General features: G+C 35.2%; 1 protein-coding gene across 11 annotated transcripts; it reads right to left on the reverse strand.

Moving 5' to 3' along the window:
- Positions 1–966: 966 nt before the first annotated feature.
- Positions 967–19,165, reverse strand: LOC121967500 (ultraviolet-B receptor UVR8). Of its 11 annotated transcripts, none has more exons than XR_006107782.1 (14): positions 18,733–19,163; positions 18,050–18,236; positions 16,917–17,063; positions 15,401–15,482; positions 11,315–11,470; positions 5,507–5,680; positions 4,580–4,651; positions 3,583–3,654; positions 3,285–3,403; positions 1,739–1,827; positions 1,595–1,647; positions 1,284–1,507; positions 1,175–1,202; positions 967–1,012 (listed from the first exon to the last, which is right to left on the reverse strand). XR_006107782.1 is itself a non-coding variant. In XM_042517769.1 (12 exons), exons 1-12 carry the CDS (start codon positions 18,839–18,841, stop codon positions 1,421–1,423), a joined length of 1,347 nt encoding a protein of 448 aa, XP_042373703.1. In that variant the 5' UTR covers positions 18,842–19,163; the 3' UTR covers positions 1,192–1,420. The 11 variants fall into 11 exon arrangements, 4 of the variants coding, with proteins under 4 accessions (XP_042373703.1, XP_042373707.1, XP_042373705.1 ...); XR_006107781.1 differs by having other exon boundaries at positions 967–1,047; XR_006107784.1 differs by having other exon boundaries at positions 1,175–1,215.
- Between the last annotated feature and the right edge of the window lie 457 nt (positions 19,166–19,622).

The raw sequence follows: 19,622 nt of genomic DNA on the forward strand, positions 1-19,622 counted from the left end.
TTCCCTAAAACTGAGAATTTTAAATATTTAAAATTATTTTTCTAAAACGATGGAGGAATTGAAAAAAATGACGCGTTGAGTGTTTTATATTATCATAAAGTATATCTAAAACTTAAAGAAAAATTCAATAAAATTGAAATTAGACTTGCTAACTCAAAATTACATTTATTGAGTAAAAATTCTAAAAGACAAGTTTAAAATTATACGAGTAAGTACTTAAACAACAAATAAATGTTCTAATTAAACGAGGTAAAACTATGACAAATACGCACATCAAATAAAAAAGATTAAAAAAATTTAATTAGTAAAAATAAAATAAGATAAAATTTATTTAAATATAAATGATAATATAATAAAAAATAAATCAAATAACGTAAAAGAATCCATATAACCAATCACACTTAATAGAATGAGACTGAGTTGTTATATTATTGTAATATCAAAGAAGACTTTGTCACTAAGTAGTTTTTTAAAAAAATATTAAAATGATTCTAGTATTTTTTAAAAAAAAAAAACTCAACGACGAGTTATAAATAAAAATATTATAAAACATAAATTAAAACACAAACAGCTTCAAAAATTATCATAAAAGCAATGTTTATAGTTAGAAGTTAACTTAAAAATAACAATTTTAGCAAAACATGATGACTAAAACTATAGTTATTTTTAAAATTTAAATATATAGATAAGACTTTCGAATATTGGTAAAACAACTCAAAAATAGTTATGAAGTAGTTTTAGTTCAAAATTGTTGTTTAAATTTTGAGTATGAATTTGTAGAAGCGTTCTAAATTGATCATTTATCTGAAATAATAAAACTAATTCAATCATATAAAACCAAAAAAAACAGAATAAGTTAATTTTTTAAAACCAATAACATTTTTGTTATGTAAAATAATCGATAATATATTGAATATGTATAAACAAAATGTCGCTTTGAAATATAACAAAGTAGGGAACACCGTCTGGGAAATCAAAAACAAGTGCTCCAATTGATAAAACTGCAATAAATCTGCCAGAGAATGTACACCAATCACGTTGTTGTATCTGTATGTACAATTAAAAGAGTTCTAGCTGATCAATTTAGTAAATAGTATTACTAATTAAACCTAATTTCACTTAAAATCGGAGTGGAACTTCTAGATAAATGATTGAGGAACAGGGAACGATGTACCAGAAATTCCGTAGGGATTTGTTGCAATCTGATGGGGAAATCTAAATTATTTATCAACTCAGAATACAAGTTAAAAGTTTTAAAATAGTAACAAGTTTAAATATTTTACCAGGTAGACCCAATGACGATAAGTGATAAGATACCAACTTCATCCGAATAACAACTACACTGCAACCAACCACGGTAAAGAGGCGTAGAATGGTGCATGTCTTCACAAGCTTTTAAAACACTGGAGTAAATAAAGAGCTAGACTCGCATCCGCTTGACATCATTCTCAGGAACGTTTGCATCGCTCCCATTACCCCTGATTGGATCTGCAGAAAGTTTTGCAGCCTGAACACAAATCTCAACATCGTCATACAATCAAATAAAATAAACCGATCACAAATATAGCAAGTAAAAAGTTTAATCGCAAATTACAGTTTCACCGGGAACAATTGCATATCTTTCTGATGGAGAAACCCAGACTTTGCCTATGAAGCAAAAGTTTTGTAAGAGTTTCTGACAGTGGGATATACAAGAAGCATGCTTCTCGAAGGATGATGCATAAAGAGGAAAAATTACCTGATGAAGAAGAGAGTGAATTGGAGGATTCCATTTGGCTGCAACCTAGGCCGTCCTTGCTTATAACCTCTAACATCTTGGGAGTATTTCTTGAAAAAAAAAGTAAACATGAGTTCAACTTGTAGAGAAAATAAAGTCCTATATTGGACACCATCTAACTTCTTATCTATATAGATAGCTGTATTTCTGATTGATGATTTACTGAAGCAAGCAAAGTGCATGCTGTTGATCAAAACAAAATGTCAATACAGAATACCAAAAATTGAGTAATTTTCATACTAATAAACTAAATTATGTCTGCATATACAAAATTTATGTTGGAAATTTTGTTTTGGCAAGGTAGGCAGATGACTGATTTGGACTAGAGACTCGAGTAGGATTTTATTTGTTAAATGCCAATCTATGTCTGAAGTAGATTATCTTAAAGTTTTAAATCAATGTCAGGTCAATGATAAATTAATGCCAAAGAACCTGAGAAATGATGGAGGAGCAAACCACGAGAACATTACCAGTTAAGTCCAAGTCAAGATGAGCATGAGCAAAAGTGTAAGCATACGTGCAAAACCCACGCGACCACACGGAAGTTCGCAAACACAGCTCTCTCAAGCAGATAGGCATACAATGATTGAGCATGACCTGGAAAGGTACACAATCCGTTTGCCAATATACTTGCAAGCAAGAAAGCCTACTGGCACATGTGACAGGTACTTGCATGTCAGTTCACGAAAGATATATCTACCCACCAGACCTCTTTAGCATGTCCAACTAGTATAATGCCATTCTCTCCATGTATTTTAATTTTTAATCATCAAATTCTAGTGATCTTCTCTCATTTCTCTTACAAAGTTCTGAATCTCTCCATTCCTCTAATCAAGAGAGTTCAAAAATATTGAGGCTTCATAGGGTTTCCAGATATGGAGTGTTACTATCTCAAGATGATATCATTATATTTTGGCAGACGACTGTCAGCTAACCAGTAGTTTTAGCTTAATGAGAAAGAGTCCACCTCTTACCTTGACCACCTAACAATATTGAAGCGCAGGGACAACCAAGCTCATTTCCCTTCTTATATCAACCATCTTTGAAATGGAATTATTGGCTACAAGGATCTTTCTTAGAGAAAGGTGAATCACCAACTTTTAGCGTTCACCAAAAGAGAGAGAGAGAGAAATTACTTCATAGAACATATACATATAGTGTTTGCACAGCCATAATTAGGCAAATAAATGATACTATAACCATCATATTACTTGAAAAAGGCAGCTTTTATAATTGGCATATATCCAAATATATCATCCAAAGCACTAGGTGTTTAGTACATTTTAACAATCTCTACCTTTACTGCAAGCCATTAGGTGTTTAGTACTCAAGAAAGCTTATTGAACATCCTCATGGTTTACTTGGATAATAAAGGTTGCAGCAGGCTAGAAGATCAACTTAACAGATTAAGAATATCAGAGTTGCATTAACAGATTAAGATTCAGAATAAAACACTAAACATTCTGCTTACTCTTCCATGAATTTGGAGAGTTGCAGATGCATTTACCGGTCAAGAATATCACCATGGCCAAGTTGTCCACTTGTACCCCTGCCCCAAGAGAAAACATTTCCTCTTTCTGTCAGAGCAAGCGTGTGCCTCCAACCACAGGAAATTTGCTTCAATTTCTGCACATGATTATCATATAAAGATTAAGCTAAATAGATGTCATAACATAAGACTCCTTCAAGCCATTTTCACAGCAGATCTGTTATAATTATTTCAAGACAAAATGGAAAAAAGCCTTGTATCGTAACAAGTTGAGTGAAAAAAAATTGTATTTCATGTAAAAGAGGCAACCACTTACCTGATCTGCTGGAAGTTTAACTTGAACTGGAGAGCACCGATCATCATTATCATCAATACCAAGTTGGCCAAACTAGATAAAAGTACATTGTGTCAAGCACAGATGGAAACAAAGTAAATTGCCAAGTCAAACACCGAGATGTTTCACTACGTTTACAATTAGAAACTATGTTTTAAAAGGAATCTAAGTTAAAACAATATCACAGAATTTGATTATAATTGTCTCTCTATGGTAATACATTTAAAAACTTAATATTACAGAAATTGATATATCTGTTAAGAGTGTAGGATTACACTGCACCTACTTCAATACGGGATATAAGGTGATCCTTCACAGTACACGGTACATTATATTTTATTCTTGATATACTTATTAAACTGCAAGATCTCCATATCTTTTCCATATAAAATCAAAAAAATCAAATTATAGTAACTGGCAATGTCAGGCGTATCTGACACAGAGATTCAAATGTCTGAAGCAACTATTTCTAAAAAAAAATCTGTTAATGAAGATTTTAGTGTCCACTTTGAGTGACAATATCTGAGTATCCAACACAAATCAGGGAAGTAGTAGATGAAGAGTCCAAGCATCAAGGATAATCTATGGAGCACATTAAAAGAGTAAGGAATTCCAGCTCTAAACCTGAATCTTACACTAGACCAAATATGGATATTGGACAAATCCACAAATAAAATAGAACTAACAAGCATAATTGCAGAGTTTGGTGTTATTCCCATATATAGTAGGCATAAGTCTTTGTGATTGTAAAGTATTAATCCTAGATTTTCTTTTGCTTTACCTATCTCATTACTAATGTTCAGTTCAAAAACACATGGAAGTACATGTCAGACTGTCTAGTGAATTCCTGTAATGTGCACAGGGTTCTTTGGTGCGGGTCACACCAGTTCATTAACAAAAACTAACAAATGACAAATTGCATATGAAGCAGAATAGAACCAGATACATAAATAGGGGATTCATGAAGGAACCATCAAACCTTATTCCATCCCCAACCATATAGTCTTCCATCAGTTGTAAGAGCCATAGTATGTCTCCAACCACCTGAAACCTAAAGAAGAAGAAAATGATATCAAATTTTGTAAACTAAATACTTGTGCAATACACAAATAATAAAGGTTTGCAAGCTTTATGTGACTGGGGATACTGGATAACTATACGAGAACTAAAGCATAAAACAAATTGTCATGGTACTGTACCCTTGCTCATAAATAGGGTAATAAACATCTTAGAGGTTAGCATTAAGATATATTTTATTATACAGATACCCTAATATGAAACCTCACTCCTCAACTGTAGCTTGATAGATATCAATCATGTCTAGCTTACTAGATAAGATATAAAACGAGTGTGATTGATAGGTCTGGTGAAGAACCAGTTTTAATCTAATTCCTCAGCACCCCTTCAAATTGGTCAACTTTTTAAATTTGGATCCTAGATATGTTACCCAGAAACAATCTTAGTTTGCATAGTGCATTACCAATCCTTCTTTTTACAAAGCATCAAAGACCTTACTATACAAAAGGTTCTTTCTGTTTGATCTCTATTAATATGACCTGAGAAGAGTGACACAGGTAAAGTTTAGTTAGATCCTGATGGGCATTGACATTTCACAATGTTTGTATAGTAAGGTCAAAATTTATTATATTGTGTATAATGGAAACAAAAGAGCTGGGTATTCGAATCACAGCATTCGTAATATTCAGAATTTAGAAATCCAGCCAAAATTGGTCATACTTGTAGTTGAAAATTCCATGGAAACCATGATAGAAAGGTGTCTATAATGTGATACCAAATATATCCATATGCCTATAGTTCCAAACATAAAGATTTGTTCTTAGCAACTAACTGACAATTATAATTTTGAGCAAAACAGATTAATTAGTGACAAGGAAACAGTAAGGACCTGAGATATGTCGTTGTCTCTTAGGGCTTCCAATAGATGTGGACTGAGATGATCCTCATAGTCTCCATGTCCAAGTTGACCATATTTACTCCATCCGTAGGTGTACAAATTTCCAGAAGAAGAGACAGTAATAGTGTGACGCCATCCACATGCAACAAGAACCATCTTTTCATCCTATAAAAAGTGATTGAAGTTGAAAAAAAGAAATCAAATAACCTTGTTAATAACATGAATATGAAGTTCAATTGCAAATCTTTTCAATGAAAAATATGATTTCATCCCCAGGATAAAAAAGCCTATCCTCGCAGCACCAAATCTACATTGCTCAACATGAGAGAAGAATTCAAAACCTTTGTAATTCTTGTGGCTCTGTAAGTAAAGGTCTCATTTTGTTTTCATAAAATATTTTGGCTCCACTTAAATGGTTGCTCCTTTTACAAACCACCCCATCGAAACACTACCGTTCATTCCTTTTTTCCTTAATATACACATGATATGAAATACAATAATCAACTGATTAATTAAAAATTCCTTTTAATTATTAGAACATATATATAACAATTCATCACTCATTTTCCAATAATATATTTAGAAAGAAAAAAGATCTGATAGAGAGCCTTGACGCAATGGTAAAGTTGTTGCTTTGTAACCAAAAGGTTACGGGTTCGAATCCTAGAAACAGCCTCTTGCAAAAAACAGGATAAGACTGTGTACAATGGATTCTTCCCTGAGACCTCGCATGGCGGGAGCTTTGTACACCTGTTGCCCTTTAAAGATCTGAATATTTACAAACCTTGTTACAAAAGGTAGCCCCAGGCTTAGAATCCTTATACTATCATATAATGGTTCTCTCATGGCAATGCATTACTGAGCCTCGTTGTACTTGCTTAGCAAGATTTCTCAAGTTTTACTGAATAATCTTCCCAAGCAGCCTCTCACTTTCTACTTGCAAAAGCAGACTCATCAAGTGTCCACAACTGCTCTATCACTCCACTTTAATTAAATCTAAGGACAAAGTACAAACTATCAATGTATTTAGCTATAGGACTCGAAGGAGATAAGTTTCGGTCCCGTGCATTCTATACGGAATGCATCAGAAATGTAACATCACATGTTCACATTTCTCATATGATTCTTGTCCAATTCCCATTGAACTATGATGCATATATTTTCTGATTGTGACAAAGTAGTGTAAAAACAAAATAATCTCTATTTTGTTAATCATTCCATACCTCTCAATTTTTACCAGCCTACGGATAGACCTGTATAGCTCCCACATTCATATGTTGACAAAGTTGTGTATAAACAAAATAATCTCTATTTCGGTACTCATTCCAAAACTCTCAAATTTTACCAGCCTTCAGATAGTATTGTATAGCTCCCACATTCATACGCTGACAAAGTTGTGTATAAACAAAATAATCTATATTTCGGTAATCAATCTATACCTCAATTTTTACCATCCTTCAGATAGTCTTGTATAGCTCCCGACATTCATATGCAAGAGAACCGCTCTTTGATACTATAATAAAAGTTATATGGGTTATTTTTATCCAAGTATTTAATCATCACAATCATGGTTTAAAATCTCGTTCCGTTTCGCCTGATAAGAGTGAAACATCTCGTTTCGCCCACGGACTGACACCAGCACACCGTGACACGTCGCACGGCCCAGTGATGCGTCGGGAAGCATTGCGCGAGCTCAACGACTCGTCCCGATGCTTTGTGCGAGCCCGACAACGCATCAGAACTCATCACTCCACCCTCGTGCCCCGACCAGTCGTCAGGCCCCGACAACACATCCAAATGTGTCAACTGGGCTCAACGATGAGATCGGACATGAGGCACAGATCGGCGTCCTTACGATCGTCGCAGAACACGGAAGCAATTTAACTTGGATTTAATAATAAACTAGCCTTTAATAATTTTAATCAATTTAAATGAGATTAATTAAAGCCTAATAAAATTATTCCATTAATTTAATATATATATATATATATATATATATATATATAATTTTTAAATATTTAGATTAAATTTTGTATTTTTAGTTTATATATTTTATATTTAAAAATATCAAAACTATGTCGATACGTCCCGATATCCAAACTGTATCGTTCTGGTCCCGGATTGAAACCTCGACATGGCTCGAGATTTTAAACCATGATCACAATCATATTCCTCCCAAGAATTTTCATAGTAATACATTGCATGTGAATTAATCATGTACCTTTTCATGCATTTAGTGGATAACCAATCACTTTGCGTAAGGTATAGCACTTCGTAATATTTGTTTCCTGCATTGTTTTAGTATTTCATTGTGTTTGTGCTTCGCAACACCTCCCATCAGCTTGACCAAAATTTTCCATTCATTCCAAAGTACCACATGAGCTTAATATGACTAGGAGCAAGAGTCCTCTCCATGTTGACAATAACCACCTTAGTAGTGGCAATATCCATTAATACCACCCTTATCTCTCCACCACCACTGGCTTTGATCTAGGATTGAGTCAAAATCTTTGCTTCCACTACCATAATGGAATCAAGAACACCTCATGCATCAAGAAGACAAATAACCATAAAGCAAGATAAAAATCAAGCTGAGGTATGTATAATTGAAGTCTTCTCACACGTCTCCCTAGGTGGTGCTCCTGTCACTCCCACAGGAGGTGCAATTCTTGAATTTTTTATACTAATTGCAAAAAAATTTTAAAAAGCAAATCTTCCAACCTAGAGTTTGTACCCACAAAAATCAAATAATGCACGAGCACTAATCTCTTGCTATAAATAAATGCAACATTTGAGCAAAATATTTGACGCATATGCACTACTTTCACTGTGAAGAGTTGGTGTGATGCAATAAAGGATGATTAATTAATTATCCTTCACGAAAGGGAAAACCTATCACTGTCATGTTCATTCATGCTGTCAACCAGATTGATACGAGTGGATACTACACAACTCTATCATCATGAAATTCTTCAATCTCCAAACTCTACCAGTGCCTAGAAAAAACCATGAATTTACAAGATTTACCTTGCATTGGCATGAGCCAAGAAAAACAGGTTAGAATTATTGGTTAATTTTCTTGCAATCGGTGACCAAACACGAGTGAGATCTATAGTAAACGTCCTTATCTACTTCACCCACTCGATCACATCACTTCATGCCCATTAGAAAGTGTGGCATTGGAGATAATGCACAGAGAACCTGCTCCATTAGCCATTGAAGCTCACACATAATGGGATCTCAAGCCAATGACACCAGTGTTGAGTTTCTCTTCCTCTGCTTCACTGAAGTGATCCAGTTGGCCACATATATTGCAGATTTGTAAAGCTTTGCAATTCCATTTGGGAAACTTAGGGCAGTGGTCATAATGAATCAACAAAGAAATGAAGTAAAAGAAGTCCATGTTCATGATATAAACATGACCATGCTGAATCAGTTGAGACCAGCTTGACAGTGTTAAATATGCATTCATATGGTCATGAACCTATGATGGTGAAGACGATCTTAAGTAGTCATCTAGCAAAGACAAGGAACCACCTGCTAGGTAATATGTTGCATCTCCCAGTCATGGTTTAAAGTGTCGTGCCGAAACGGTCGAAACGTCTCGTTCCGCTTGGCGATCGGCACCGGCACCGGCATCAGCACGACCCCGACACTAGACTCACGACAAGTGTGACGTGTTGCGTGACCCCGTGATCACAACGGAGGGGTCGCTTGACTTGCAACAGTAGTAGAGGGATCGCATAACCCTTCCGTTGCCGCCGCGGAGACATTGTGCGACCCTGTGATCACTGCAAAGGGGTCGCACAGACTCGTGGCCACAACGGAGGGATCGCTCGACCTGCAACAGTAGCGGAGGGATCGCATGACCCTTCTGTTGCCGTCGCGGAGGCATCGTGCGACCCTGCGATCACTGCAGAGGGGTCACATAGACCCGTGGTACAACGGAGGGGTCGCTCGACCTGCAACAGTAGCAGAGGGATCGCATAACCCTTCCGTTGCCGTCGCGGAGGCATCGTGCGACCCTGAGGTCACTGCAAAGGGATCGCACAACCAACGTGGTCGCGCAGAAGGAGTCACTCAATCCCCGCGGCCATGGCTGGTCGCGCAACCCCGCGACAACACCGAAGTCATGCAAGCTTGCGAGTGGTGTCGGATTTCAGATTTTTTTAAATTAAATTTAGATTAATTATTTTAATCAACTCCTAGCTATGATGGAGATAATCTAAAAATGCTTTATTAAACCCTAATAAAATTATCTAATTAATTTTATATTTCATTTATTTAAATTTAAAAATTATAATAAATTTTTTATTTATTTATTTAACTATTTTCATTTTTTTCCCTTCTTTAAAAGATTATTTTTTATCTTGTTTATTTTTTAAATATTTTAATTTTTAATTAATATATTTTATATTTAAAAAATATCGAAATTATATCGGCACGGCACGATACGATACCGAAACTGTATTGTTCCGGTACAGGACCGAAACCTCGACACGGGTTGAAATTTTAAACCTTCTCCCAGTAGCAGTAACTTCGGCTCAAGATTTAAACAACAATGTTTCTAAAGTAATAGACATGGTTATATTGACATGGCCATGCCAACACCTACACGTTACTCCCACAATCATTTTCTTCTTGCTTCAAAGTAGTGTCATTAACCTCACTATGTTGCCAGAGAAGCAACACACGTGTTTCATCTTCCAAATTTTTATGATTATTTCTTTGAGTGGCTACTTGCATGATACAATGCATATGATGCTCTTATCTTCCTCATGTGTGCCAGAATCATCAAGGAATAGAAGGCCGAAGTACAAAATCAAAGTCAACCTAAGATGTTGAATTTATACTTTGCTTCAAGAAAAATTCCTATCTGAATAAGCAAGTCAAATTCAAGCACCTGTTAAGAGATAGAAGAGTATCTTACTGAGAAATTGATAAATGCGCAGGTTAACCATGCAAAGAATAAAAATTACCAGAAATATATATATATATATATATATATATATATATATATATATACACAAAATCAAAGTCAACCTAAGATGTTGAATTTATACTTTGCTTCAAGAAAAATTCCTATCTGAATAAGCAAGTCAAATTCAAGCACCTGTTAAGAGATAGAAGAGTATCTTACTGAGAAATTGATAAATGCGCAGGTTAACCATGCAAAGAATAAAAATTACCAGAAATATATATATATATATATATACATATATATATATATATATATATACCGCGTGTGTGTGTGTGAAAATTAAAAACCAAATCCATTAGCTAAGCAATTTCTATTCTTAAGTTGTTTGGATATAAAAAAATGAATTCTGAAACATAAGAAATTAATTGAAGCCACTTCTAAAAAGCAAACTGTTGATGCAGCATGAATTCTCAAAATTTTATGCCAGGTTACAATGCTTGGTCTCACAGAATTACCAAGTTTGGATTGCTCTACAACTCTCCAAACTCTTGGAAACAAAATTCAGACCACCACAGAAGAACAATCATGTATACTGGTAGGAAGGTTATGAAAAATATTACTGAATACATAGGGCAAGAACAAAATTGAAGGCATTAGTAATTAGTTGAACATAATTAGAAATCATACATCCATGTACAGAGTTCAAGAATAGAATACAATCCAATCACAAATAGTTAGAAACTGCCACTTATTATTGAATTAATTAAAAATACACTTTTTTGGATGAAATAATTAAATATAAAGATATATGACAAAGTTCCACATGCAAAATAAAACATACAGGTCTCTTACAAACAATTGAAGGGCAATGTTTGTACCTCAATGGAAGCAACCTTTTCTGGAAGCATGCGATCGTTACGGTCACCAAGGCCTAAATTTCCATAACGACCCCAACCCCATCCATAGAGATCCCCATTTTCTGTAACTGCAGCAGTATGCTCAGCACCCGCAGCGATCATTTTAACATGTATCCCCTAATGGTTGCTCAAAAATGTTAGAACAGAAACCTATATGAAGGAGCAATCGCCCACCCACATCTTTGAATAGAAAAAACAAGATATGTAAACATAGTTATTGATGCAGGAGATCCAGCAGCACCACCAGTTTATATCCTCTGATACGGCTATATTCCCCTTCGAGCTATGACGAGAAGAAAACGAGGCTATCAACCTCCCTTTTGGGCCTTGAAGAAGGATGATCAAGACTATCGACAAGGAAGATGACTTGCCCGTGGCCTCCTGACGTGGTTGTGTTCTATTTGGAGTCCGGACAAGGTAGAATCAGTGGCCGACACGGCCAAGCTCAAGGGAATGACTATGTTGTGACATCATAGTTCACGTGAACTCAATCTCCAAAACTCTAGATTTGGTCTTTTGACTTCTCTTTTATTTGTTTCGAATTTTTAAAATTAGTTTTTTTTCTAAAAATTAATTTAGAATTTATCTTTTTTAGGATTAATTTCCTTTTCTGAAAGTATGTTTAGATTTTATCTTTTTTTTTAAAAAAATAATTCTTTTTTACTTTTACTTTTTCTGTTGTGACTTTTCTGTTGCAACTTTTTTTTTATTTTTTTATATTATTTAAACAATGGTTAGGGCTCTTGTAAAAAGAATGTTGATGTAGATGTTGAGTTTGATTTTGATTAAAATAAAATTTATTTTTGTTTAACCTAGAGGCGGCTCCTCTTCGTTGGCAAATCCCTTTCTTCCTACGCTTTCTCTGCAATCTCTATTCAAACGTCGCACCCAGAGATTCCTTCACCCGGAGATCCATGGATGGTTGTCGTGGTCATGGTCGTGAAAGACAGATTCTGATTGAGGAAATCTCGCACCGTGATAAACAAGTCACTGAGTTATCCCAGCATCTAGCGACACAAGATCTTGAAGATCGTGATGTTCATGGTCTAGATCATGACAGATAAGTTCCAACTGAAGAAGTCTCACACTATAATTGTAGTGTCCAAGATCTTAAAGGTCGTAAGTTCTTTTATTTTAATTTGGATAACAAACTTTTTGAAAAAGATATGGACAAAAAGATCGAAATAATTGGTGATCCAATTTACGACGAAGATGAGATCAAGACGATTAACGATCCAATTTATGACGATGATGAAATAGAAGAAGTCGATGAAGTTGCTGATGGAGATTTAGCGGATTGTAAAAAGCAGCCAATGAAGAAACCACAACCCGACGATGGTGAAATATCCCTACAACTTACTGATTTGCACTTCTCAAATCAGCAGCCAGCCAGCCACCCAAGGCAATTTATCCAAAGCAACCCAATCGATGGATCTTCTGCTACACAGCTTGTTCAAGGGCAAAATCAACAGACATATGATGTTAAGGACATCATGGGTGTAGCGCAGCCACAAAAACCTTTGAATATGGAACCCTCTTCATTGTGTAGCCATGGAATAATGCAAGCAAAATTTGGACAAAGTGGTATCGGAATGAATCAAGGAGTCAGTTGCCTTCCTCTGAAAGGCTGGCCTTTGACAGGAATTGACCAGTTACACCAAAACTTTGCCCCTCAGGCAAACAAGCCCTTTCTACCCAATCAAAGCCAGTATCAACTTCTATCGTCTGGACCCCCAAACAGCACTAGCACAGGAAATACTGCAGCACCTTGTGCTAACTCGGGTCCATCAACTCCATCCATCCATACTCCTGGTGATGATGCTTCAATGGCTTGCACCTTGCAAAATTCAAGCACTATAGCAAAAAGTTTGATGATGCATGGAACAGATAAATCAGGAAGGGTCTTGTCTTCAAGTTCTCTGGAAGACTTAGAGACCTTTGGAGATGTTGGTTCATTGGATGATAATGTTGAATCTTATCAGTCAAATGATGATCGAGATGGCAGAGACATATATGCTGCACTGAAAAGTAATGCTGAGAATAATGTGGAACCTTTAACTAGTTTTAGTTTTAATGAGGTTAGTTGTATCCAAGCCAATAACAGCAAAGTAGTTTACTACAATTTCTCTTCAGATGGAAAATTACTTGCTAGTGCTAGACATGATAAAAAGGTTGTCCTATGCAACATGGAATCCCTGCAAACTATGAACAGTTCCCTAGAGCACGCTCATATCATTACAGACATCCATTTTCGACCCAATTCAAACCAGTTGACAGAAGTAGATGAATTCGAGGATAAGAATAGCATTCATGATGTCATGCTAGTTGATAGATCGATGAAGATTCCCAAAGTCCATCAACTGCTAGTAGATTTTACAAATTTGGTGCTAGAGGATATTCCTCCTAAGCTACCACCTGAAACTACTATGAACTCAAGGACGAGTTCTTTTCAACCTGGAGCGTCTGATGCAGGAGCATCTAGCAACACCACCAGTTTATGTCCTCTGATATGGCTATGCTCACCTTCGAGCTGTGACGAGAAAAACGAGGACTATCAACCACCCTTTTGGGCCTTAAAGAAGGACGATCGAGATTACTAATAAGGAAAATGCCTTGCCCGTGGCCTCCTGATGTGGTTGTACTCTATCTGGAGTCCGGACGAGGCGGAATCGGCTTTCTAGCCGACAACGGCCAAGTCGTGCCCAAGGGAACAACCATGTTATGGTGTCATGGTTCACGTGAACCGAATCTCCAAAACTCTAGATTTGGACTTTTGACTTTTCTTTTATTCGTTTCAAATTTTTAGAATTAGTTTTCTTTTCTAAAAATTAATTTATATTTTACCTTTTTTTTAAGATTATTTTTCTTTTTTGAAAGCTTGTCTAGATTTTATCCTTTTTTTTAGATTAGTTTTTTTTTTACTTTTTCTTTGTCTGTTACGACTTTTTCTTATTTTTTAGGTTATTTAAACAAGAGTTATGACTCTTGTAAAAAGAATGTTGATGTAGATGTTGAGTTTGGTTTTGATTTGAATAAAATTTATTTTCGTTTAACATAGAGGCGGCTCCTCTTCCTTGGCAAATCCCTTTCTTCCTACGCTTTCTCTGCAACCTTTATTCAAGCGTCACACCGGAGATTCCTCCCTTGCGTCAGTTATCCAATGTGTCTATTTGAGATTTGGCAAGGAAAAAAAATTCATAATAGTTTGATTGGTGCAAATGTAACTTAACCCTCAAGTTTTACCCATTCTCAATAGAATGGACTAGGTGAAATTGAAGTGTTTAAAGTTCAAGCACAAAGAGTTCAGCAGCTTCCTAGTCAGGTAACCCTATGCAGCACACTAGCAGTTCCGATGTGTCTAGATTAATTTGTTTATTTAACATGACACCATGCAATATTTATTCTAGAAAATGTCTCCATAATAACTGTGAAATTATAGGGGAAAATCAACAAAACCTGAGTAGCCTCTTAATCCTATATGTACATTAGATTAGAGGAGGTATATATAGATCCCTGTATATGCATATGATGATTCAGGACCTTAACACCTCAAGCTACTTCAAAATTCCTTGGAGGAATGACTTGTAATAATTACATTTATAAATCTAAGACCTCTCAAACTGAATAAGGAAATCTGTTTGATCTTTTAAACTAATGAAGGATGAAACAATCTCTTAAGTTTGCACGTTTACTCTAACATAAGAAGAAGAGAAACTTTACTTCTTTAATAAAAATTTCATTTTTTTTTAATAAAAAAATTGAAATTAAAGATTGCCTTCCACATTAGTTCCTTCTCTTAAATAGTCAGAAGAGAAACTTTACTCAAAGCAAATCAAAACTAGACACATATTTCCTAATCCTTCTCCTATGTATTTTTTTTCCTTGCTCTCTTCTTTCTTTAACTCCATATAAACGAACCCAATTATAGGCTTGGTTGTTGGTGTTATTATTGTTATCGTCTCTTCTTTCTTTAAATGTTTCTTTCCCTCAAAGAAAATTAAGCCTAAAATGTGTCTGTAAACAAGAAGTATAATGTGCTTAATGTACCTGAAAAGCTTGAATCTTTTGTGGTACAAGAGAATCTTCTGTTGTGCCAAGACCAAGTTGCCCGTTTTGGTTCCGTCCCCAACTATAAATTGAATAGAAAAAAATAAGTTGACAAGTTAACTAAAAATATAAAGGATATGAGAAAGGAAGTTCACAAAGAATCCAAGAGTAAGTATATAATCTAATTAATGGCTCTCGAAGCTTGTTTACTTAATATATGTATGTTCAAAGCCAAGTTCTTGGGCTCATATTTTTCCAAGCTAGATTTGAGCATAGTTAGCCTAGCTAATATACAAGATTGCAACATATAATAGACAAACGTCACAGCAACACTTAAGGTTAGTTAATGACAGAATTGCAATGCTAATAATGCAAACTATAGATTAGCTGGGTAGTTGAAATAGCTTCCAATTATCATAAATGTAACTGTGATTAGTCAATTTCTTAAGGCCCGATATTATAGTCATTTGGGATAGCCTTAAAAATATTACAATACATCAAGAATGATCACAGAAAAGGCCTTTTATATTGTCACTAATGCCACCATCAAATTGTATGACATAGGGATGCAGATTGGCCAGAATTGGCAGACTCTGTCACAGTTGCGCATACACATCCAGTTGTGCTTTTTTGGGAAGCAATCTAAATATTAATGCAGAGATAGAATACAAGGCTATGACTTTATGATCAAATATGGTGCTAACTGAATTAACTAATGATCTGAATGGATCATGCAATTAGATGGTGAAAAGCTGATAATCAAGTTGTTGTGCACTTTACTTTTAATCGACTATTTCACAAAGGATAAAAAATATAGCAATCAATTCAAATTGTGAAAGAGATGAGCTTAAAAGAAATCATTTCCTCATTTGTTAGTTTCAATGATTAGTTAGCACACATGCTGACCAAGTCTTTGAAAATATCTGGAATTGAATATTCTTTGAATTTAAGGGGAGCTTTGAGGGCCTTTTATCATGCCTTATTTTGGAACCTTGGTCTAAAGCCCAATATGAGACAAGTTACGGTTTACACTAGGGAGAAATAAAATAGATATGGCATAATCAACAAGGTAAAATCTATGTACGTAAATAGCTGGAACTGAAATGGGTTGGTGGTGTTGTTCTATAACAGCCATAGGATTCATAGTTGTTTTAGTTGCAATTTTATACTTGTTTAAATAACATTCTCACAAAAAAAGGTACAAATAAGTGAAGTCATTTCAATCATTATTGCAATGTGCGGACTACTTCAAGTAGTCAAAGCAGAGTTCATTATCACTGATTCATTTTTTGCTTTTGTAACACTTCAATTAATACAATTAGCTACCTTTGCTAACTAATCTTCAAAAAAAAATTGCATTAATATTTCATGTTAATTAGTCAAACTCTATGAAAACCTATAAATTAAGTTATAAGAGAACGCTTCTTATCAAAAGTTACTTACACAGCCAAAAAAAATAGGTTAACTGAGGAAAATCAATATAGCTATCTCTATCAACATAATAGCTAAGAGTGACCTTTGCACTTCCCCATTCATAGTCACAGCCAAGCAGTGACTATCTCCACAAGCAATATGTCTAATTTGGAGGCCCTGTAATGCCTTGATTGGTTGTGGAGTAAAAACATCACTAGAATTTCCATGGCCTAACCTTCCAAAGTCACCCCTGAAGAAAAGAAAATGGAAAATCATATAGGAACGATAAACTGCAAACTGTCATTAAACATCATCTCTCCCTTCCAAGCAAGAGCAGGCCAGAGAAATGTCTCTATGCAATTGTCATATGCAATGAAAAACTACTTGAGTTATAAATTAAATCTTCTCTAAACAATATCCATTCTCATTAAAAAATAAATACTTCAACATAATCAGTACATCTTTTAGGATATGGTTGGTTAGGCTAACCAACTGTGAGATTTAGAATTAGTATATGTTCTATTAAACATAACCTGATTTTACAGAATCTTATAATGGCTAAGTTTTCACTAGGACTGTAGTTCAGTATGCAATTTATTTTTTACTATATATACTTGTATTGGGCATGGAATTAAATACCAATTCGTGTCACCCGACACAACTGGAAAATTTCATTCTAACATCTAGTCAAAACTCAAAACCAGGCAGCATGGTTAATTTACCCTATGACGCCCATGCAGCTTCAGTAGTGCTCTGTATTTCTAATTTTAATCAACTTATATTTATTAATTAAATAGAGTATTTATTGATTAAATACAGGATTTGCAAATTAATAGTTATTTTTTCAAATCGTCTTTGTCAGAAATACAATATTAATGATATTTATTAATTAAATCAGTTTTTACAGATTAAGATTTATTAAAATACAATATTTATTAAAAATATAGTTTACAGATTAATATCTATTAAAAACATTCATTTATCTATTAGTCACCATTTGTATATTTAATTATCTTTATAAGTATTATTAAAGTGCGCTGCAACTAATTAATGTAACCAAACTTTGATTTACAAAATATTTTAACAATATGATTATGCTCTCTATAATTCAAATAATTGATTGTGTGACTTTTTATTCATAAATCTCTTCATATATAGTGATTGTACCACTTGATTAAGATGCAATTCAAGAAATTTATAGAGAAATCATTCTAAACAAAGAGACACTGAACATACCATCCCCAACTATAAACCTGCACATCTGATTCGGAATAGGCTATTGTATGATCAGCTCCACAAACTACAGACACAATGCCACGGCTGTCCAGAGCACTTAGTATTGTAGGAAGAAGTCGGTCTTCAGCATCCCCATGACCCAACTGTCCATCTTCACCCCTGCCCCAGGAGCAGATCACGTCACCAGCTGCGATAAAATTGCCATTAAGTAGGAGTAAAATTGCCATTCTTATGTCTGAACTATAGCATACATAAGATAACCAGAAGATCTGCAAACTTATTCTAGTAGAGCTAAATTTCCAGAGTAAACTGGCACACTAAAGGCATCTGCATCGATTTCATCATAGCAATTCATCAATAACGTGAAACGTTGAGAGGTATTGGTATTTAGCTACAAGAGAGTAGCTCCAGAAGTATTATGTCAAATCAAGGTTGTGATCACATTGTATCTAAGCGGGCGAAGGAACGTCAGGAAAGCTGGAAAGGCAAACAAGGAGGTAGAATAAAAAATAAAGAGCCCATCAAGTCAAATACAAGGAAAGGTCAATCATCCGAACCACCAAAACTGAAGCGCTCAACTAGCAGGGCACACATTCACGAGGATCCAAGAATTTCAACCTACGCAAAGCGTAGCTTAACCGGGAACCACCTTCCAAAACAAGGGACGAGATTTCGCTACTCACAGAGCAGCGCGACGGAGTGACTGGCGCCGGCAGAGATGAGCAGGACCTGGCGAGCCGGCGCAGGATCATCGGCCACGATTTCTGCCCGGCTTTCTTCTTCTTTCGCCATCGGAACTTCTCAGCCGCCGCCTCGCTTGATCACCTCGCGCTTGATCCGGTGGACAGAAACAAAAGGGGGGGGAAATGGAGCGGGAGGGGACCGCAATGAGTGAGCTACGCAATCTGTTCGGGATGGGGCTCGGGGCACTAATTGCTTGAGAGGAAGGGAAGGATCGACAATGGTAGAGGCGGAGAATTCCAGTGCTGCCCCTCAACTCATCATCATCGGGATTGGTTGGATGGAGAACCAGAATTTAATGCGGCGACCGCACAAGTCGTGCTTTGCTTGCCGACCACAAGTTCCTAGGCGCCGTAGTCTTTCACTTGATTTCTGGTGCAGCTCTCGTCGTTTTCTCGGTTCCCTCCGCAATTAAGAGCGTCCCCATGTAAAATTTTTAAAGAGGTTTGAAATTCTCTCTATATTCGTGAAGTCGGTATTAGAAGGATGTAGCTGATCTATAATTTTATTTTTAAAGAAAATTTTGAAATAAAAAAATTCTAATATACACGATGTAAAATTTTCAAATTATTTTCTTTATTATATGAAATCATGTAATTATATATTATAAAATGGATCATAAAAAATTATTTATTTAAAATTCTAATTATTGAAGATATTCCAATAAATTTTCAAAATGTTCACATGAATGATGTGACATATTAAGATTATAAAAAAAATTATAAAACTCTAACTATTTAACTATTTAAGATGCCTAAGTATACTAATTAACTGATCTGGACTGGACAACAACCCGAATTATAATAATAATAATTAATATTATTATTATTTT

This window comes from Zingiber officinale, chromosome 3B (assembly GCF_018446385.1).
Source record: "Zingiber officinale cultivar Zhangliang chromosome 3B, Zo_v1.1, whole genome shotgun sequence".
NCBI lineage: Eukaryota > Viridiplantae > Streptophyta > Magnoliopsida > Zingiberales > Zingiberaceae > Zingiber > Zingiber officinale.